The 22,553-nt window shown below is 38.1% G+C and overlaps 1 protein-coding gene across 3 annotated transcripts; it reads left to right on the forward strand.

Annotated features, from left to right (window-relative positions):
- The first annotated feature begins 345 nt into the window (after window positions 1-345).
- Window positions 346-20,799, forward strand: LOC132031444 (thiosulfate/3-mercaptopyruvate sulfurtransferase 1, mitochondrial). Of its 3 annotated transcripts, none has more exons than XM_059421417.1 (12): window positions 346-387; window positions 1,270-1,458; window positions 2,208-2,267; window positions 2,436-2,498; window positions 2,754-2,878; window positions 2,959-3,121; window positions 6,038-6,097; window positions 6,770-6,828; window positions 14,385-14,466; window positions 19,895-19,958; window positions 20,325-20,392; window positions 20,525-20,799. In XM_059421417.1, exons 2-12 carry the CDS (start codon window positions 1,342-1,344, stop codon window positions 20,624-20,626), a joined length of 963 nt encoding a protein of 320 aa, XP_059277400.1. In that variant the 5' UTR covers window positions 346-387; window positions 1,270-1,341; the 3' UTR covers window positions 20,627-20,799. The 3 variants fall into 3 exon arrangements, with proteins under 3 accessions (XP_059277400.1, XP_059277399.1, XP_059277401.1); XM_059421416.1 differs by lacking the exon at window positions 346-387 and adding an exon at window positions 394-536; XM_059421418.1 differs by lacking the exon at window positions 346-387 and adding an exon at window positions 789-808.
- Window positions 20,800-22,553: the final 1,754 nt, after the last annotated feature.

Genomic DNA, 22,553 nt, shown 5'->3' on the forward strand with positions numbered 1-22,553 from the left:
TATATATATATATATATATATATATATGAGATAAATAAATATAAATTCATGCTCCACCCACTTAGCTTCCTTTGGACATAGATTATTTGTTTTACTTTTTCTTTCAAATTCTTTCTTGCAAACATTATTTGTTCATAAAGTTTGATTAATTTTGAATATTTTTTTCAAGTTCCATTTTTCTTTCACTCACAAAATTTTAAATTTTTATCAACATAAAATGTAAGTCGAAACACAAGTTCAATTAATCAACACAACTTCGTAAACACATTTTTCGGAACTATCCCTTTTCACATGTACGGTCCCTTTTATTATGTTGTGATTCAGCGGTTTTATCCAACACTCTTAAATCTTCCACTTTCTTTCTCCCACACTCCCTTGTTTCTTCTCGTAAGTTCCTCTTCTTACTCTTTGATTTCCTTTTTGGTTTTGCTTCTGCTTGCTATTCAATCTGCTTTTTCTTCAATGGGTCGTAGCTATTTTGAAGCCTGGTTCTTTGGAGGTTATCTTATTTAATAATTGCGTATTGCTAATAAGATGTAAAAGTTAACTTTTTTTGTTGCCCAATTGCATCAACCTCAATGCACACTATCTCTCTTTGATTTCCTTTATCGTTTTGTATTCAATATGGTTCATTTTTATTTTGGCCATAGATTCCATTTTTTTTCCCACTTTATTTGGAACTTATGGAGTTGGAGTTGAAGATGGAGTCGTGTTTGATTATACTTTTTGCAAAGATTATTTGAATAATTCAAATTTGAAATACAACTTCAAAAGTGAAAATTGAGTTGGAAAACAAGTTATCAAACAGGTTATAACTTGTTTTCCAAATTTGAAATACTATATAGAGTTGAATTTGTAATTTTCATGTCCAGCTACTGATTTTAAAATAAAGTGAAAAATTATTCCGGAAAAAAGTGAATGATTTTTATGGCCAAACGGATCCTTAACTGGCACTTTAAAAAATAAAATAAAATATATTTATGTATTAGTTTTAGGTAATTCTTCATCTTTTGCGTTCTATTTTTGTTATCTGGAGGAGTTACAATCTTATTATGGATTAAGCTTATACTCTAAGATATGGTTTTGTTCCTCTTACTGGAAAGGTTAAGAGTAAGAGTTATTGGAATTTTTAGTGCATGGAAAAATTGTGATTTCAATTATGTCATGTGAAAACACTTAGCAGCAGCACCACGTTGTGGTTTGTATATTCTTGAATTCATTTTCCTTAGAAAGTTGCCAGAATGTTCATCATTTGCTTAGTCCTTGCAGAGGAAACTATTTCACTCACAAGCAGCTCCGACTTGCTACTCGAACAAGGTTAAAGGTTCTTTTACCCGTTGTATGGCTTCCTCAACGGTTGGAGCACAACCATCATTCTCAACACTAGCAATATCAACCAATGAACCTGTTGTTTCGGTTGAATGGCTCCATGCACACCTTAAGGACCCCGATTTAAAGGTGTGTGATTGATCTTTTCAGTCTTAGTCCTACCTGCAGTGTGGACCAGTCAAACACTTGGTAAAGAATTAAGTTGGTGATAGTATGGCCGTTATTACAACTTTCTAACTACATTTTCTGCTCTCAAGATTAAACCTAGGGTGTGTTTGGTATAAAGGAAAATGTTTTTTTGGAAAACAAGTAGGTTTCTTACTTATTTTCTAGTGTTTGGTAAGTAAAGCAAAAAAATATTATGCTAAGAGCATTTATGTGTAATCTAGAGAAACACTGATGGGGATGGCATGGGGTGGGAAGTGGGGATTCAGGGGTGGTGGGATGGTCAAGGGGTGGGATTTGGGGGATTTGATGGGTGACGAGGAGATAGTGAACTTGGAATTTTACTTATGGAGCTTGTTTTCCTACTTCCATTAGGGAAGTCAATTTCCTCAATTTCCTCATTTTTAAGGAACTTGTTTTTCTAGAGAAAATGTTTTCCAAAACATTTTGATCAACCAAACATGGAAAAATCGGAAAATGTTTTCCTCCATACCAAACACACCCCTAAATTTGCAATCTTTTGTTCACTCAAACCATGCCTTTAAAACATACAATTATTTTCCGTCTCCGTTTAATTCTATTTAGCAACGGTTTTGCATATGTTTTCGTTCTCTTTCAATTTTTTTGGGTGGGGTATGTGGTGCCGATTGTATTATGTAAGGCATCTGTCATATGGAACTGAGATGCTGCTTCTTTTTCCTTTTCTTCTAAAGGTGTTAGATGCATCTTGGTACATGCCAGATGAGCAGAGAAATCCAATCCAGGAGTATCAGGTGCTGACTCCTAAGAAATTCTTTTTTTGATGATACTGCTTTATCTTGAATCTCTGGTTGCTTTGCTGTAAATATGTTCATAGATAAGCCATTTTCATTTTCTCATAGTCTCATTTATGATAATTTTGTTCAACCTGTCACTTTCTTTCTGTTTTTCTGGTAGAACAGGTCGGGCACATTCCTGGAGCACTATTCTTTGATATAGATGGAATATCTGATCGAACTACAAATGTGAGACATCTTCCCTGCTAATTTATTTCTCCTCTTGAAAGATTGATTTTGCTTGACATAATCTTTGCTAGTTACTAAACCTTCTCTGGCTTCAGTGTCTCTTCTATTGTACCGTCTTTTGTTTCATTTTAGTCCCATATAGGTTTTTATACTGTAGTAGATGCTTCAGCTAGCTTCAGCATGCTTGTGAGATAGATGTCATCACCTTTTATGATATAAGAGCTTCATTAATTTGTCATTTTGTTGATTTATCAGTTGCCGCATATGTTGCCATCCGAAGAAGCATTTGCAGCTGCTGTGTCTGCTCTTGGTATCACAAACAAAGATGGGGTCGTCGTATACGATGGCAAGGGCATTTTCAGTGCTGCCCGTGTTTGGTGGTGAGTTATTCAATTGAGTTAAGGTGGATAAAGCTCATGTCATCCAAAAGTGTCTAATCAATGGTAAAATGGGTAATCAGGATGTTTCGAGCTTTTGGACATGACAAAGTTTGGGTTTTGGATGGTGGCTTGCCAAGATGGCATGCTTCAGGTTATGATGTCGAATTAAGTGCATCTAATGATGCAATTCTGAAAGCTAGCGCTGCCAGCGAGGCAATTGAGAAAGTATACCAAGGACAGATGGTAAGTTAAATATAACTCCATTTCTTTTGAGCTTACTGTGCTTGCATATCTTTAAACAAAACAAGATTCCAGAAGTAGTTATTTTTTTTTTAACCATTCCTTAAGCATAGCACCTTTTGAAGCAATAGGACAAGATTCTCCGAGTTATATTGTCTTCTCGGGACTTTGCTGCATCAGTCCGGATAATGTTTAAATAGTGGCTCTCTTGGTGCTTCTTGAATATCCAGAGGGTTCCTCAGACGAGAGCATCTAGTTCATGTTTTATTTAAAACTCCAGTCAGACTGTCTTTTTAGATCTTTTTCTCCTCAAGTGATGTAAGAAATATTTATCTACTCAAGGAAAATTTATTCTTTTTTTATAAGTAAATTTACTGAAAACAATACCCAGACGGTACAAAAATTACAAGAGGTGGACTTAAAAACTCCTACTCTATGCTTAGGGAGTCAATTAAGTCCATCATATTTCCTTGCTCCTTAACTGTATCTCCTTTGTTCCAAAAATGCAAGTATTAAAGACAAGACAACTACACTTCACAAAAGTATTATGTTCCCTTTGCCAGTAACACCTATGATTCCTTTCTTACCATATACTCCAGGGTATACACAAAGTAGGGGAGCACCAGATCTGTTTCTTTTGTCTTCCAATCTCTTGTGCTTGCCAACTGTTGAGAGATTGCGTGAAGTCTCTTGGCATGACCCATTAATTCCAACTATGAGTTACAACCCACCCAAAGCTTGCTACTTTTGCAGGGACTTTAACTTCCAAATCATTCTCCAAAGCTTGCTACTTTTGCGGGGACTTTAACCTCCAAATCATTCTCCAAGGTCACTGATTTTCCATATCTGCCGGATTGTCTGCAATGTTGAAAGGGATGATTAACTGATTCTAAGGAATCTTCACACGAGAAGCATCTGCATAATGGATGTTCTCACCTGTAAATTGTCTTGAGTCGAGCAAGCACCATTATATACAAACTACCCAAAGCATGCTACTTTTGGTTGGACGTTAACCTTCCAAATCATTCTCCAAGGTCACTGATTCTCTGCACCAATTTCCTGCTGACGCAGAATTTTATAGCAGGACTTGTCTTAAAAAAGCCCATCCCTGCTTCTTCTTCATACTACAAAATCGTGTTGATACTTCTCCAGTTTAACTTCTTCCACTATTTGCAGCAGTTGAATGACCTTTTCTATTTCCACCAATCTCTCATAGTTCCGTTTCCACATCTTCACTGCAGTATTCAGAGACTGTACAACATTTGTTTGTGGCAATATTATATAGATCCTGGAATATCTGTTTTAGTGTACACTCTTCAACCCATTTGTCTATCCAAAGTCTGATTTTCCTATAAATTTCTCTCCTAGAATCCTAATTGACTCCCAAGATGCAGTTTAATAAGAAGTGTTTAATGTTTTTGTACATTGTGATAAACTTTCCCATACTTAACATCTAGTATATTCTTCCAGAAGGACTACAACATTGCTGCTGTCGTTATACCCCCAGTGCCATTTGAAGAGTAGACTTTTGTTATGATATTTCAAGTTCTTGACTCCTTTCCTTCCATTTCTTGTTCCATCGTTACAGTTGCATTCTCTTCTTCCCAGAATTTTCTTCCCATAGAAAATTGCTTCTTATCTTATTGAACTTCTTTTCAATATTCACAAGGATAGCTAGTAAAGACATCAGGTAGATGGGAATTTCATCGAAAATGCTGTAGATAATGTAAGTCTTTCCTTCAAAAGATAATTATTGCTTCTTCGAGGGAGTCAGCTTCTTCTCACATCTATTAATGACACTTTGGCAAGCACCAAGATCTTTATATTTTGCTCCTAAATACTTGTAAGGTAGACGGTAGGGAACTTTTCCACTTCGTAACCTAAAATCATTGCGAATCCTATATCACCTGATCAGCGTGGTGCCCTAGGACAATCCAAAGGAAGTCCTTAGACAAGGTTGGAGATGAAATCATGGTCAAACTTAATGCCGTCAATCAAAGCACTAAGGGTTGTGGTCTTATGCTATAAGTTAGTTAGAAGGTAGGAATGACCGTTGAAGATAGTCAAACTCTCATACTCGTATTTAGCCCAATTTCTTGAGGTCATCCGTGAAGTGTGAAAGGAGATCTCCAGTCAGGTTAGGGATTTGAAGCATGAGGTTTGTAAATTCCTTCACATAGTCTTGGATAGTGTGGGTTGCTTCGACTCCTTCAACTTGCACAGAGCCTCATATATGACATTGACAGGATAGGACTGGCTTTTAAGCTTATTCTTGAACTGGTCCCCGAGTGTCAATGTGGCAGAGACCTTCTCCATGTCTGCTTCTTTCTGCAGTCTGCACCATAGGATAGCAGTGTCGGTCAGATACATGATTGCATTATGTACTTTGCCGCATCTTCAATCACGAAGTTGTTCACTCACCAGTTTTGGAGCATGTTCATTGCAATTTTTAACATGAACTAGACAATGCCCCACTCTATTCTGGATTTTTTGCAGAGTTGTGCTCAATAAGAAGACATGCAAGATTTGGAACACTACACCTTTGGTCATTTGGTGGACAATTTGGACAGAAAGAAACAGAATAAGTTTTGAAGGCAAAAGAAGAAATATACATAGCATTAAACTTAGATGTAATTTCTTTTTAGCTTTTGGTGCAACTTGTCCTATGTAAATGATGTTGATGTTTGAGAAGTTCCCATTTCTTTAATGCTTTGTTTTCTTGGGCCTGAGTATGATGAAGATGCCTTCTCAATCATTCTTTTGTCCAGTTGGAATTTATGAATATAAAGTTGAAACATCAGTTTTCCTTGCCTTATAGAACTTTTTGGTACATTTTCACTCCCCCTCTCTTCGTTGCTTCTGAAGTTGTGCATCTAATGTAGTTTATGTAATATTTTTCTTAGGACTTTTCATGTGCAGGTTGGACCTACTATCTTTCAGACCAAGTTTCAGCCTCATCTTGTCTGGACTTTCGATCAGGTTGGTTTTCTTGTTGTGCTTTATGCCTACGACACTTGCTGTATCTAGCCATGTATCACTGAAGCTGGTGGTAATGGCAAGGACCTTTTTTGGATTATTGACATTTAGGCTATATTTAAATCCAACCGCTTAAAATTACAATTTTTTTTTTTTTTGAGAACGGTACCAGTAGTATTATAAAATATCCAGCACAGAGACTGTGCTCGGAACAATATTTACAGTTCAAAAAGCAAAACAAAAACAGAACTAAGAATGGACTGTGATTTAGTGGGTATTAGACTGCGAGGCTGTTGGTTCATATTTGTGTGTGACCCTTATTGCAACTTTGTTCTGCAAAAATCTGCCTCAGTTTCCCTGAGTGACGGGGAGAATTCCACGAAGTTTGTGAAGAAAATCTAGGAGTATGACCATTGGAGGTTGTTTTCTACGGAATACTTAGATCTGTTTGATTGTTGGGGAAGCTGGTTATAGCCGCTCTTTGTGAAGGGTAGTAGTTTGATGATTGTATGATAGTCCAATACTGGAAAAATGTGAACACAATCTTGTCACTTAACGTATGTGAAAAGGATCGAATCTTTCAATATATACTCTCCATAAGTGTAGTATGTATTCTTAGCAGAATACTTCTAGCTTAGCTATAGATATGGAGATATGATTTGTTTATATTTTCAGGTTAAAAGGAACATTCAAGACAAGACATATCAGCATATAGATGCTCGATCCAAAGCTAGGTACTTCATGATGTCTGCAAACTCATTTTTTTTTTCTTTTTTTTATGTATTATAAACTAATATGCTAAACTATTTGTTCAACAACACTCGCATGAAGATGAGATTATATTTTATTTATCCTTTAGCTCTTGAAGCAATTACAATCCTTGTGGATTTACCATTGGATGTTGCTTCTTCCTCCTAATTTATGTGACACATTAAGTCTGAAAATATTTGGCACATGTTATGAATAATAATGATGTTCAATTTGACCATCCCATACTTTGAGAATTCAACTTCAAACTTAAATAATGAGGTTATGCTCTCCTTTTCAACAGTTAGTTCAGTATGCAAGTCAAATTGTCTTTGTGCTCATGTTAAATATGTCGTATGATTAGGGAGTAATATTTTTTGGCATGTCTTGTCATCTATAGGGCCTTGTTGGATGCTTTCCTTATGAACAATTAGTTCAATATGCTAGTCAAAGAGTCTGCTGTCCTACTATGTTGTGTGATTAGAACGGTGGGGGTAATATATTTTGGCATGCCTTGCCAAAAAAAAAAAAAAAAAGTTGCAGCAAGAAAATGGTCCCAGGCACTAATCCCAAGATTTCTCTCTAGGGTCCCTTCTGGGTCTTGGAATCCCTTTCCGGTGGTCTTCAACTACCGGAATCTTCATCCATTTTAATTTTTGAAAGCCTTTTTTTCATTATGGAAAATCGTATTTATTTTAGATTGGGGGGAAATCTTATGACCTAACAGAAACCAAGTCTTCCAGTGAAACTTCGTTTGAGGGGGTGGAAAGTGCAAGACTTCACTTAAGGAGGATGATATTGAGTAAGGGGGCCCTCGGGTGGTTATGCAGAAGGATGAAGGAAGCATCAGAAATCAGGGGTAAGATGTTCAAGACATGGAAGGGCAAGGATGTCTCTACCAACATCTTTTGCTCTTTGAAGTTCAACAAGTTTGGTCGGTTTCTGTCTGTTATTACAGTTAATGGTCATAGAAGAACTGCCATTATTATCCCAGAGAACAAGGCCAATGAGGGGTGGTTGGGGCTGGTTGATCGCATTGAAAGCTTCATAAATAGGGGGTCTTTAATGAACCACTCAGTTCCAGTAACAGGGGAGATACATCATAAGTCTTTGAAGGGAGGAGGAAGCTACAAAGAAGCTGTCAATAAGAGCAGATGGGCATTGCAGGAGCCAGCTGTCTCCACAGAGCAGAAAATTCTGACAGTTTCATCTTGTCCTTGTGAAAAAGATATTTTACAGAGATGCCTTGTAGGAAGTTTTCCAGAATGTGACGAGATTCCTACAAGGAATGATGTGAGAAAATGGGCTCAACAAACATGGAAAGGAGTTCATAATATTCAGGTATTTGACATGAATGGTATTCAATTTCTGTTTGAGTTCCAGTCAAGGAAAGATGCAGAGCACATTCTTATGGGCAATTGGAAGAGGCAAGGAAAGCAGCTAAGGGTAGATTGGTGGTCACCGACGGCAGGGGCATATCCAGACCACTACAAGTTCGAGTGGTTCTGGATACGAATTCTAGGTTTACCTCTCCAACTATGGTGAGATAATATCATGAAAGAGATAGGAAATAAATATGGGGGGTGGCTTGAAACAGAAGAGGAGAAGAGGAGACCATGCTGAAAAATCATCTTCGATGGGCCCGAATCAAAGTGAAAGGACCCATTGATAATATTCCCAGAGAAGTTGAGATTGCGAATGGTGGATTGATTTTTTCTCTCCCAGTTTGGATTGAAGCTCCGGCGAGATTTCGAAAATTGGAGGTGGGGGAGCTCGAAAACCTAGGTGTCAGTCCTAGGTTGGAAAAGGAAGGGGAAAAGCCTGTGGAATTGTCCTTGGAGATGTTGACTTCACAGAACTTTGGGATTAGGAGAGAAGGCAAAGATCCTTTGGTTAATGAAATGGTTATAAAGGACACTGTGGGGTCCAGTAGTAATGTGGAAAGAGAGGGAGGATCTGAGGAAAACCCTAAAGGGGACTCATTTAAACCCATTTTGGAATTTACTAGTGGGCCAGAGAACTTTGGGCCATTTAAGTTTACAGCCCGGGTAATAGAATTTTAAAAAAGGGGAGCCCAAAAAGCCTTTAGTTGCTGAGCCTTTTACCAAGTTTATTAACACAAACCTGGTTGCACATCAACAGTCTTCAACTTTTGACTGTGATGCAGAGGAGGCTTTGATGAGAATTACTCCACCAACAGTTACAGAAATCACAACACAAAAAGGGAAGATGTCATGCATGTAGATTCCGACTCGGATCACGAAGATAATGCAATAGAGATTATCAGTATGCAACCGTATCTTGATGAGGAGAAGACGGGGGACGAGAGGGATACTACAATGCAATTGGAGATGAGCAAAGAACCAATTCCACTTCAAATCGAAGAAGGAATCAGTGAACTGGAGATCGAAAATAGAGCTACTTTGTGGGTTCATTCAAATGTGATCAGAATGAGCAAAGAATTCGGAGCAGCGTTCAAAGGTTGTGAAGAAATAGTATTGGAAATGTTTATGAGAATTGATCAAAAGAGGGGTGCTTCTCAGCAGGATGATAAAGGTGCCTGTTCTGAAAACAGGTTGAATATTATACCAAAAGAAGTTAGGAATTTAGCTTTCGATATGAAGTTCAAAGATGGGGAGCCAAGAAGCAGAGGGAGAAACATATCATTAAACATCAAATGAAGCTAAAAATAATGTCATGGAATGTGAGGGGGTTAAACATGGTGCAAAAAAGGGATTTAGTCAGGGGAATAATCCAACAAGGAAGGGGGGGGGGGGTGATTTTAATGTTTTACTAGAAACCAAATTGGAGGGGCTGAAGAGAACTTATTAGATCAATTATGGCACAACAGATGGATGGGGGAGGTACATATGGATGCAATAGGGAGGAGTGGAGGTATTGTGGTGATGTGGGATAAAAGATACTGGATAGGGGAGCTAGTGGAGTGTGGTGACCAGATGCTAACATGTAAGTTTACTGGTATCAATCAGGAACTACTTGGTTTTTGAGTGCTGTCTATGCAGTTTGTGATAGAGTGGTAAGAAGGGAGCTTTGGTGGGAATTGGCTGCTGTTAGGAGTTTATGTGAGGGACCTTGGGTAATATGTGGTGATTTTAACATTACCAGATACCCTTCCGAGAGAGCAAATTGCAACAGAATCACAGGGGCAATGGCAGAATTTTCAGAATGGATCAATGACATGGAATTGGTTGATCCTCCTTTATTTGGAGGATCATCTACTTGGAGAAGAGGAGAAGACTTGATAGGTTCCTGTACTCCAGTCAATGGGAGGAAATATTTATGCAGATCAAACAATCAACTTTTCCCAATGTTGAATCAGATCATAATCCAGTTTTGCTAACATGTGGAGACATGGATTTAAAGAAGTCATACTTCAAATTTGAACAATGGTGGCTAGGAGTGGAGGGCTTTAAGGACAAAGTGCAAGACTGGTGGAATTCTTTCATTGTGGATGGTACACCTCCTTTCATTTTGGCATCTAAGTTGAAGTTACTAAAGGAAAAACTGAAGAGTTGGGGCAAAGAAAACAGAAACAACTGGAAACAGAGGAGAGAAGACATTTTGAACCAGGTATCCAGTTTTGAAAATATTCAGGAACAGAGATCTCTTACAGAGGATGAGCTACTTCAAAAAACTCATCTTGCTATGGAGTTTGAAGAGGTAGTTAGGAATGAGGAAATAGCATGGAGACAGAGGTCGAGAATTCACTGGCTAAAAAGTGGGGACAAAAATACCAAATTCTTTCATAGGATGGCCACAGCTCATAAGAGATTCAATTCTATGGAGTCTTTGGATCTAGAGGGAGTCACAGTTACTGATTCAGAACAGATCAAAGGGGCAATTCTGAGTTTTTATCAGAAGCTATACAGTGAAACAAAAGATTGGAGACCTGGATTTAATCTTACCGGAAATGCTGTTATTGATAATGAGGAGCAGGAATGGCTACAAAGACAATTTGAAGAGGAGGAAGTTCTTAGTTGTATCAAATTATGTGCTAGTGACAAGGCTCCTGGACCTGATGGGTTAACAATGAGCTTTTATCAAACTTTTTGGGATTTGCTGAAAATTGATATCACGGGGAACCTTCAACATTTCCACCAGCATCAGGTTTTCGAAAAGAGCTTTAATGCTACCTATGTGGCTTTAATCCCCAAGAAGTATGGTGAAGCTGAACTCAGAGATTTCAGACCAATAAGTCTCATAAGTGGTATTTACAAAATAATTGGTAAGGTATTAGCAGAAAGACTTAAAAACGTGGGGCATAAGCTAGTCAACAAACACCAGATGGCATTTGTTAAAGGGAGGCAAATTATGGATGCAGCACTCATAGCAAGTGAATGTGTGGACTCAAGAATGAGAAGTGTAGAACCTGGCATCATGTGTAAGCTAGACATTGAAAAGGCTTATGACCATGTTAACTGGGATTATCTTCTGAGTATATTGAGGCAAATGGGGTTTGGAGCAAGATGGTTGAAGTGGATGGGTTTCTGTATCAAAACTGTCAGGTTCTCTATACTTGTGAATGGAGAACCTGGGGTTTTTTTTCCTTCTGAAAGAGGACTCAGGCAAGGTGATCCTCTTTCACCTTTCCTATTCATCATTGCCATGGAAGGACTCAACAGTATGGTAAGATTAGCTATGCAAAAGAGATGGTTGAAGGGTTTTCAAATAAGCACCAGACCGGAGGAAAATGTGGAAATTTGTCATCTACTCTACGCAGATGACACTATCCATCTTTTGTGATCCAGAAGAAGCTCAAATCAGTTTTATAAGAATGATACTCGTAATCTTTGAAGCTACTTCTGGGCTGAAGGTCAACTGGAGGAAGAGCAGCATTTTTCCTATTCAAGATCTGACTCAAATAGAAGGACTAGCTGGGATTCTGGGTTGCAAGATTGACCAACTACCAACAACATACTTAGGCATGCCCTTGGCTTACAAGCACAAAGAGGTGGGCATCTGGGATGGGATTATAGAGAACAGAAACGAAGCTCTCAAAATGGAAGTCTCAATACCTTTCCCTTGGAGGTAGACTGACCTAGATAAATGCAGTGTTAGATTCATTACCCACTTATGTGATGTCTTTTTTCCCTATTCCAGCGGGGGTGGTGGACAAACTAGATAAGCTTAGGAGGGACTTTCTTTGGAATGGGAATAGGGAAAGTAAGGGTATTCATTTGGTGAACTGGGATGAGGTTCAGCTTGATAAGAAAGTAGGGGGTCTTGGTGTTAGAAATCTGAAACTTCACAATAATAGCTTATTGATGAAGTGGTTATGGAGATATGTGAATGAAGATCAAGCTTTGTGGAAGGATGTAATCAGAAATAAGTATGGTCAGACAAATCAGTGGTGCACTAATGAGGTGGTCAGTACTTATAGTGTTTCAGTTTGGAGGACTATAAGAAACTTGTGGCCGAGTCTAAATGAATATATAGTTTGTATGGTGGGTGATGGCACTAAGGTACTATTTTGGAAGGAAGTCTGGATTGGGCAAGCTCCTTTGATGAACACTTTTCCTGATCTATTTACCATTTGCAGCATCCCTGATACTACTGTGGCAGAGTCCTGGACTACAAGGGTGGAATATTTGTTTTAGAAGAAATTTGAATGATTGGTAAATTGGCAGGGTGGCTGAGCTCTAAAAGGAAGTTGATAAGTTTAGAGGGACTTCTCCAACTCCAGATGTAATCAACTGGAAACATCACAGTGATGGGAGTTTCTCAGTCAGAAGAATACACAAATTGGAAGTGCTGGAGCAACCAGGAGGAAGAACAGGTCCATGGACAAAGGTGTGGAAAAGTTTGGTACCATCCAAAATCAAGTGCTTCACTTGGCTTGTGACCAGAAAAGCCTGTCTCACCCATGAAGTCTTACAGAAGAGGGGAATGCAATTGGTCTCTAGATGCTATTTCTGCAATGAGACTGCAGAAACTAACAGTCATTTGTTTTTGCACTGTAGAGTGACAGCCCATCTTTGGTCACTGTTCTTCAGCCTCACTGGAAACAGTTGGGACCATGCCAGAACGCACAGCTGATTTACTAAGTTGCTGGATTAGAAGAGGAGGAAGCAAATCTCAAAAGAAATGGTGGAGAGCAGTTCCATCATGCATCTGGTGGACAATTTGGAAGGAGAGGAATGGGAGGTGTTTTGAGGATAAATTTAATACTCTGCAGAAAATTAAGTGGAACTGTATTGCAAATTTTCATTTTTGGTGTAAAGAAGCAAATGTAGAGGGAGCAGAAAAGTTGGCAGACTTTTTAGGAAGCATGTAAATAGTTTTCATCTTACTGCTCCTTGTGGATAACTTTCTGGAGGTCTCCAGCATATCCTTAATGCTGAGGAATACAATTTACCAATTTTCAAAAAATATTTTGGCATGCCTTGCCATTTAGATAATTAAAAAGCCGGATGGTTCCGCGGCAGAAAGGAACCCACTAAATCTTTGCTTCTATAATCGGCGAGGGTTCTAGTCCCCTCGCGCTCACTTCTTTCACAAGGTAGGGGTAAGGTCTGCTACACACTACCCTCCCCAGACCCCACTTGACTGGGTATGTTGTTGTTGTCATTTAGATAATTAGATTGCCTGAATATGTATTTCTTTCTTATGCTACATAATCTTTAGGACATGAAGGCAGAAACCTCTTTTCCTGATGTGAATGTTGGCATAGCCACCTTGAACGGTTTGTAATGGCGGATGTGCCTTACTGAGTAGGAAAAATTGGATAAACATTCTTAGTGGTTATTGTGAGAAAGGATGGAAGACGTTGCAATTATATTTTTCCTAAAGCTGCTCAGGTTTACCGTGGCCATCGAGTTAGGAGTTATTTTAGGATTTAAAACATCTCAAATATCTACTGGTTCGTGAATGGACCACTCATTACACATCTGGAATAGACTAGTTGAGGTGCTTATATATATGTTCTCTTTACATTTCTAGAATATTAGCAGCGTCTTTCTTCAAGTGATGCCAAAGGAGCATTTCTCACATTAACTTTTACAGTAGGATTTCTTCCCTTTGTGGCGCCAGTTCTTTGCTTTCCAATAAAAAAGGATTGGTATCTACTGTTCGTATGTACTTGATTAAGGTCTAGGAAAAATTCATCTGTTCAAGAATAGTTTTTACAGGGTAGGGCATGTTCACATTTTCAAGTTGTTTTGGTGAAGGTGCTCTCGTAGTCGTTTTTATTTGCAAGAACTGCGATTGTTTTCTTCAACTATTTACAGGGTAGGGCATATTCACAAGCTACGTAAGTGTGGTACCTAAAACCTACAAATTTAAGATATATTGTTGTGGGGAAATAGTTCTTTTATTTGGATATCTAAAGATAAAATGTACCTGACCGTATGTTGGGAAATGAACTTTTATTAAGAAGAGGTAATAGAGGGCATAAATTCATAATCAACTACAGTGGTCTGAAGCAACTGTGATTGTGTAATGTGTAAATCATCTAGTTCATTTTACGCAAGTTTAATGTTTTCATATAGTTAATCATCTAGAGTTCTGTTTTGCACTGTTTTAGGTTTGATGGTGTTGCACCAGAGCCTCGCAAAGGAATTAGTAGTGGACATATACCGGGGAGCAAGTGTATTCCTTTTCCACAGGTGAGGATCTGTTCGTTGAAGGAACAAAAATGATCTTTTCAATATTCTATGGCAGTTTTTCTGTTCATCTCCTGTACAGAATATTTCTTGCTCTTAATGAAGATATGACAAAGTATTTCCAGTTGAATAAGTTAAATTATTTGTCCCATATTTCCACAGTGCATTCGTCGCACCTTAACCATGGAGAATGGAAGAGAATTGACTTCCAATCATTGGTATCACCTGGATTATTGAGTGCATGACATTATAAGTTTTCTCACTTTGAATGTCACCTTTATCTCACATTGACAATGATGAAAACCATGAGCTTGTACTAAGTTTGATGCATTTTGCTTAAAACCTTGTGAATTGAGTGCCAAGGCCCAAAATTTGAAATTTCATTACTATGCCTCTCGGGGATGCAAGTCACAAAAATGAGTGTGCAAATGCTCTCAGGCACAGTTATCAAGGTCAGAAAAGACTACTTTTCCGGCTGTTTTTAAAGTTTCTGGCGTCCTTACAGTTATTCATTAATTATTCATCAGTGTGTTTTTAAAGTTTCTGGCGTCCTTACAGTTATTCATTAATTATTCATCAGTGATTAATCCAAAAATTGGCATAGGCTCGAAATGGGGGAGAATAGGATCTTTGCTGTGGGATTCAAGTAATACGCTAGACTCAAATTAATGGTGGAAGTTTGGTTGGAATGGGTGGAACAAATCAGAAAATTGATGCGTAGAACTACTTTTAGTAGAAAAACCATGGATTGGTGGTGCTTTGTTGTACGGGAGGCATCAAGAGATTCTGATACACATGTAAGAAGGTGGAAACTAAACGAAGATCATTCAAGTTTCTTTTGCTATACTATAATGAATCTGGTTTTAGACTGATCCAACAGCCTAAGCCAGTTAAAGCGATGGGGAAACAAATATTTCAAGTAACCTAGTTTTATTTACGGAGGCCCAGCTCTTAAACCAACCCATTTTGCTATGGCCGGTTATAATAAATAGACCCAATCTTTGTGGAGATTGAAGCAAACAAATCAGTAATTGGTAACTCCAAATGCAGCTCTAGAGAATTGGCGACTCAAATTATAGAAGATTCTCAATATCAGGAACCAAAAGAGATGGCGACCCACGAAGGAGATAATCATGAAAATACTAGGACTAACATCGAAGGTGAGGGGAGTTCTAAACTGATATTATAAGGGCAAATGGGACATGCAAATGATTGAATCTACAGGGGTAGACAGAGACATAGAGACATCTGGTCTGTTGAGGAAGCAGAACCACTGAACATATAATTGCAGGAGGAGGAGATCGAAGGGGAAATGGATGCATTCTTATGGGTTCGCCAGGATGTGATTAGATTGAGCAAGCATTTTGGGGTTGATTTTCATGGACTCAAAAAGGATGCACGGGCTCTTTTTATGAAAACTGATAGCAGAAGGCAGGCAAATAAACATAAGTCAGAATCACTAATCATGGCAACTCCTAAAATCAAAGGCCTGCAAGAATTAAAAGGTTTGGTCTTTGATATGAAGTTCAAAAGCACTGGGGCAAGGAACAGGGTGAAAGAAGTTTCAGACAAGGAATAATGAATATCAAAATCATATCCTGAAATATGAGGGTATTGAATCTTAGAGCAAAGAGGAGGGTGATAAATAGTTTGGTTCTTAAATGGAAACCAAATATCTTCTGTTTTCAGGAAATAAAATTAGGAGATATAAGAAAAAGTCAAAACAGTTGTGGGGAAACAGGGGAATTAAGTATGGTCAATTAGAGTCTAGTGCAACTAGGGGAGTATTTTAATAATGTGGGATAGTAAAAATAGGAGGGGGAGGCTGTTGCAACTGGCATATGACTCTAGAATTTATTCAGACCACACTCCAATAGTCTTATGGTGTGATAGATCGGAGCAAACTAAATCTTATTTCAACTCAAGGTTTTAATGATAGAGTCAAGAATTGGTGGACATCTTTTGTTACAGAAGGAAGACCAGACCACATCCTAGCTGCTAAGCCCAAAGCTGTGAAAGGGAAATTGAAAGAATGAAGCTCAAGCACTTAAGTAAATCAGGAGATAGGGAATATTGTGATTTTGAATCAAATCAGAAAACTGGATTTTATACAACAAAAGAGGTCTGAATTAGAAAGAGATTATCGGAAAAGCAAATCCTTTTATAGAATTTGAAGAGTATGCTAAAAAGGAAGAAATAACTTTGAGGCAAAGATCTAGAACATTGTGGCTCAAACAGGGTGATAGGAATACACTGTTTTTCCAAAGAATAGCCAATGCACACAAGAGGAACAACCACATTGACCAACTGATGGTGGAAGGGGAAACCATTGTAGAATCAGTTGATATTAAAAGGGGGATTGTTACATTTTATCAGAAGTTATACTCTGACAGGAGTGGAGGCCTTCTGGCAATGTGAACAATTGTCCTCAATTTCTACAGAGGAACAGCAAGCATTACAGCCCTTTGAGGTTGGAGTTTCTGAAGCTTTGTGCAGTGGATAAAGTTGCTTCTGTACCAAGTGGATACACTATGGGGTTCTTCATCAAATGTTGGGAGGTAGTCAAAATAGATTCAATGGCAATTGTTCAGAATTCTCATTATTATGAGTTGTTTGAAAAATGCTTCAGAGCATATATGTGGCTTTGATCCCTAAAAAGAATGGAGCTGAGGCACTTTAGACCAATCAGTTTAGTAAGAAGCATCTACAAGCTGATTTCCAAAATACTCACGGAAAGACTTAAAAAGGTGATACACAAACTTGTAGACTCACAACAAAAGGTATTTATAAAAGGAAGACAAATTATAGATGTTGGACTAATTGCTAATGCATGTATAGATTCCAGACTGCAGGTGAAGAAATCAGGCATTTTGTGCAAGTTAGACATTTAAAAAGCATATGACTATATCAACTGGGATTTTCTGCTTGGAATTTTGCATAAGATGGGGTTTGGGAGAAAAGGGATCAACTGAATGAAGTTTTGCACAAGAACTATCAGATTTTCTATCTTGATAAATGGATCCCTTGAAAGTTTCTTTCCTTCTCAAAGAGGACTAAGTCAAAGTGATACCCCCCCCCCCCCCCCCCCCCCCATTTTTTTAATTCTAGCTAAGGAAGGATCCAACATGTTGAAAACTAAACACAAGAATTGTTGGATTAGGGGTTTTCGATGTGGCAAACAATCAAGAAGAAAGGCCGAAAATAACTCACTTTCATATGGATATGATATCTTGATTTTCTGTGATGCAGAGGAGAGCCAACTGAAATATCTGATGGTCATTCTTGTCCTTTTTAAAGCTATTTCATGGCTTCATATTAACGGGAGGAAAAGTCAGATTTTCCCTGTAATAAGGTGCGTGGCTCAGTTGGTTGAGCATGGGGCTTTCATAATGGAGGTCTCAGGTTCGATATCCCCTGCCTACGGCAGCAGGGGATTTGCCTTCTGGGTCGAGCTCGTCGCACGGGGCTTGCCGAGTACAGGTTACCTCTCCTGTGTGGTTTGCGAGCTATTGCACAGGAGCTGGCTTTACCTTGTGCGTACCCGAAGCGTAGCGGCTGCGGGTTCCTATGTCAAAAAAAAAAAAAAAAAAAAAGGTGCCCAGAATGCAAAAAATGGCTGAAATAGTGGGTGGGGAAATTGGAAGCATTCCGACTGTCTATTTGGGGATGCCTTTGGGAGCCAAAAGTAAGTCCAGAGATACTTGGACTGGAGTCTTGGAAAGATGTGAGGAAAAAAAAAAAAACTGGCCAGATGGAAGTGACAGTACCTATCTCTAGGAGGCAGGTTGATACTTATCAACTTTGTTTTGGATGTTCTGCCTACCTACATAATGATACTGTTCCTGTAACTGCAAGTTTGGAACAGAGGCTAGATGCCTCGAGGAGAAACTTCCACTAGCAAGGAAACAAAGAGAAGAAAGGTTTACATCTCGTTAAGTGGAAACTCTACCTATCAACAAATAACAAGGGAGCAAATAACAAGGGGGCTGGGAATCAGGAACTTGGAAAAAGCAAAACAAATGCCTTTTGATGAAGTGGTTGTGGAGACACTCAAAAGAGGAACAAGCACTTTGGGTTACTGTAATAAAGGAAAAATATGAAGGATGGGGGGCTATTGGATGACCAGAGAGGTGAACAATCCTTATGGTTTCCAGTCTGTGGAGATCCATAAGAAATTTATGGCCAACCCTCTTAGACAAGTTAAAATTTCAATGTGAAGGATGCAAGGAACATACGTTTCTGGGAGGATAATTGGCTGGGTATTGGAAGTCAACTATATCCTGATATATTCGGTTTGAATCGATAGCAGAGTGGCTACATTGAAGGAAGTATCGTGTACAGCGGGCTGGAACGTAGAAGTCCAATATGTGATTAAGAAATGCATAGAATGACAAATTTTATAACATTTTGGAACAATCCAAGGGTCTACTGGAGGGTGAAGACACACCCAAATGGATACGTATGGTAGTGGGATTCAGAGTCATTTCTGCATATAAAGATCAGAACCATCAGAAACCAGGAGGAATCCCAACTCAGTTTCTGGCCTTGGAAACATATATGGAAAGTGAAGATACCATATAAATTGGTTTGCTTCACTTGGTTCTTAAAGAAGTTGTCCTTACTCAAGATAACTTAAAGGAAGAGGGGAATTCAACTTTGTTCAAGATGCTTTTTATGTGGACAGAATGTAGATACCATCAACCATATGTCTCTACACTATGAAGCGAGCAGCCAGCTATGAGATCTATTTATCAACCTCAAAGGTATTAGGTGGGTAATGCCAGGGAGAACTTTTGATACATGAACTCCTTTGTAAAAGGTCAAGATGAAATGTATTCTTCTCTTTAGTTTTTGGTGTAAATTATAGATGATGCATATTCAATTCTAGAAATTTTAGGTTGTTTTTTGGTCCTTAGATGTAACACTTATATTTTTGTTTCCAGCACAATCTTTGATGATTTATATACCGATTTTGTTACCTTCTCAAAAAAATAAAAAAAATAAAAATTACTATGCTTCTCAGGTCTGCCAAGAATCATTGTGGGCATATTGGTTCTTGGATCCTACACTGATGCCCTTGTCTGCCTGCAAAGCTTCTTGAAAAATGAGGCATACTTGTCTCTTTGTCCCCTGATGCTTGACTTTGACTTTGCACCTAATTCCTGGAAAACCCATCGTGTGTAGTACCTGTTTAATTTCCTAGCTTCTATCTATTCTTGATGATTTATGTAGAGACTATCTAGTTGAAGCTTTGAATCAACCTTGGGTAGCCTTCATCATTATGAAAAGAGTGAAACAATAAAATGTGAGCTTCACATCTTTTGCCTGTATTTCCCTGTTTCCAAAGCTTAATCCTTACTGACTAATTCCTAGATCAAGTTCTGTTGCTGTAGTATACTCAAATCTATCTGTTTATGGTGATTCTTATCAGATGCTGGATGGTTCACAGACACTCTTATCCCGTGAAGAGCTCGAGAAAAAATTTGATCAAGAAGGTAACAACTGGTCTCATGTTCTTAGCTTAGAGTTTGGGCATGTTGCCTGATAATGCATCAATACAAGTGGAAGAAAATACAACACGAGCAAACTCAAATATTACGGAAGATAAAAAAGAATATGTTTTTGCATTTGCATGTTTATTCAATTATGGGCTAGGCAAAAGGTTCTCCTTTGAAATGTAGAGTTGTCACTTTTTCATTCCGTAATGTGATTCTCTCTAATCATCTGACTGCATCTAGTAATCTTTTGTCTAACCATTTTCTTTTGCTTGAATAATTTTTTGTCTAACCATGGAATATATGTTACTTGAAAATGTCCTGCTCTTTAGGTAAATATTCTAACAATACTTGGTTCTTTGGCAGGTATCTCTTTGGACAAGCCTGTAGTTATTTCTTGTGGCACTGGTGTAACTGCTTGCATACTTGGCTTGGTTAGTTGAATCCTCTCTCTCTTACATATCTCCTTTGTACTGTTGTACATTAATCAAGGCCCAGAATTCATTTTGGCTATTCCATTGTCACAAAAGAGGGGTGTTTTCATTCATTTATCTTTATCCTTTTAGGGCCTCCATCGACTAGGGAGGACTGATATACCAGTCTATGATGGTTCATGGACAGAATGGGCAATGCATCCAGATACACCTGTCTGCACATCTGAAACATGAAGACGTTTGTAAAGTCGGCTTTGTTTTTATTGGTGAACAATGATGAATGTGAATCTAGATCTGTTTTCTTAATTCTTACTTTAACAACTTCATTGTATTGTTGAATGATAAAATGGATAAGGGTCAAAAATATTCCGCTACGGTACGAAATGTCTTAATTTTATCTTCTGTTATATTTTGGAGCCATTGATACCCTCGCCGTTAGCATATTGTATCATATTTTCAGTTGATGCTAACGTACTCTAGTGTGGCTTGTGGATTGAGGAGCTTTGAACCGGGTCAAAATCTTGAGACGCTGGGTTCCACATGCCAAAATACTTTCGGTGAAGGTTGAAATTTATCCGTCTACTTTTGACAAATGTTTTTGAATAACCTCCAATATACCTGGGTTAAAATGTTTTTTTTTTTTTTTTTTTTTTTTTTTTTTAAATAAATCTACAAGCGTGAGACTCATGCATCATGGTCAATGGAGATGACGAGCTTTTGTTCTTATTTGAACGATTCCTGATTTAATTGGATGATAAAATATAGGCTGAATACATGAAGAAGCCCTTAAACCAGCATGATTTTTCCCGTAGATCCCTAAGTTAATCCTTTTTCCCATTGAGCACTTATACTACTAAAGAAGTGTATCAATTTAACACTTTTTGATGACATAGCACGGTGTGTGTAATACACTCTCCATAAGAGAGTGAAAAGTCTTGATTTTTTTTCTTTTTAATTTTTTACTTGTATCTTGTTTACCTCTAATTTGCCGCCAGACCCGCCACCGTCTCCACCTTCATAACATGACAAATGATAAAAACACATCAACACTAATAAAAATGAACACTCTAATTGCCCAAAAAATAAAAATAAAATGAATACGCTAATTGCCAAAATAAAAATAAAAAGGAACACGCTGGAAAAAGAGCCTTATTACAGAGACTCAACCAACTACAGAATCAAATTCAAAGAAATGAACAAGCGTTAGTTCTTGTGTTCAGAGACTTTATTTCCGGTATTTTACTACTATATTTCTTACCCGTTTGGTTATTATTAGCAATGCCAACAGCTTGTGAAGGTCCAGGGAATTGAAGAATTGACTAATAACAATTATATCAGGTGGTATTTAGCCGGATTTGTCCGTCCTTCTTCTTCTTGATTTATCTGGGTTGAAGTAGTATTCCAATGAAATCTTCTCGAGAGACAAGAGTTTTACCAGCAAGACGATATTTGACAGAGAAAGAAAAAATATGAAAAGAGATCTAAGAAGAATCGTACTCGTCCCAACGAAACTTTCGACCCATTTGTTTCTTGAAATTCGATTCGCCGGACGTTAATATGGTGGCTGTCCGTTCCTTGTTTTGAGGGTGAAGTGGAACGAAGATGACGGAGACGGGTTATTAATTAGTGTTTTCTTTTCTAATTTCTTATGTGATGGATTGGGATTCTGAAATTTGTGCCTAATTGGCACACATTCAACTAGTACAAGTGGTCAATAGCAACATCTATGAGTCTAGGTGTTTATTTTATGCCAAGTTCAGGTGCCTCTTTATGTATTTGGCCTAAAATATAAAAGTATATTACTGCATGTTGCAGCAAGGGTTTCTTGTCCTACAAGAAGTCTTGATTTTTTAAAATGAACCCTAACAATCAGGAGTAGTATTTTCTATATGGAGATGTGTGTATAATAAACCGTATATTGATTAAGAAAGTTTCTTCTGAGTTAACTTGACTCAAGGAGAATGGGAAGACAGCTTTAGCAGAGCTTAGACCAGCGCTTGAGAAAGTGATTTTGGGGAACCAATTCCCGGGAGAGGAGAATAAGCTTTGAACCCATGAAGGCAAAAGAATGCAAATGCGGATGAAATGGATGTATATGGCGTCTTTGGAAACGAAGATGTACCATACGACCTTTGGAGCAGGAGAAAATCACAAGGATTCT

Source organism: Lycium ferocissimum, chromosome 9 (genome assembly GCF_029784015.1).
Source record: "Lycium ferocissimum isolate CSIRO_LF1 chromosome 9, AGI_CSIRO_Lferr_CH_V1, whole genome shotgun sequence".
Classification (NCBI taxonomy): Eukaryota; Viridiplantae; Streptophyta; class Magnoliopsida; order Solanales; family Solanaceae; genus Lycium; species Lycium ferocissimum.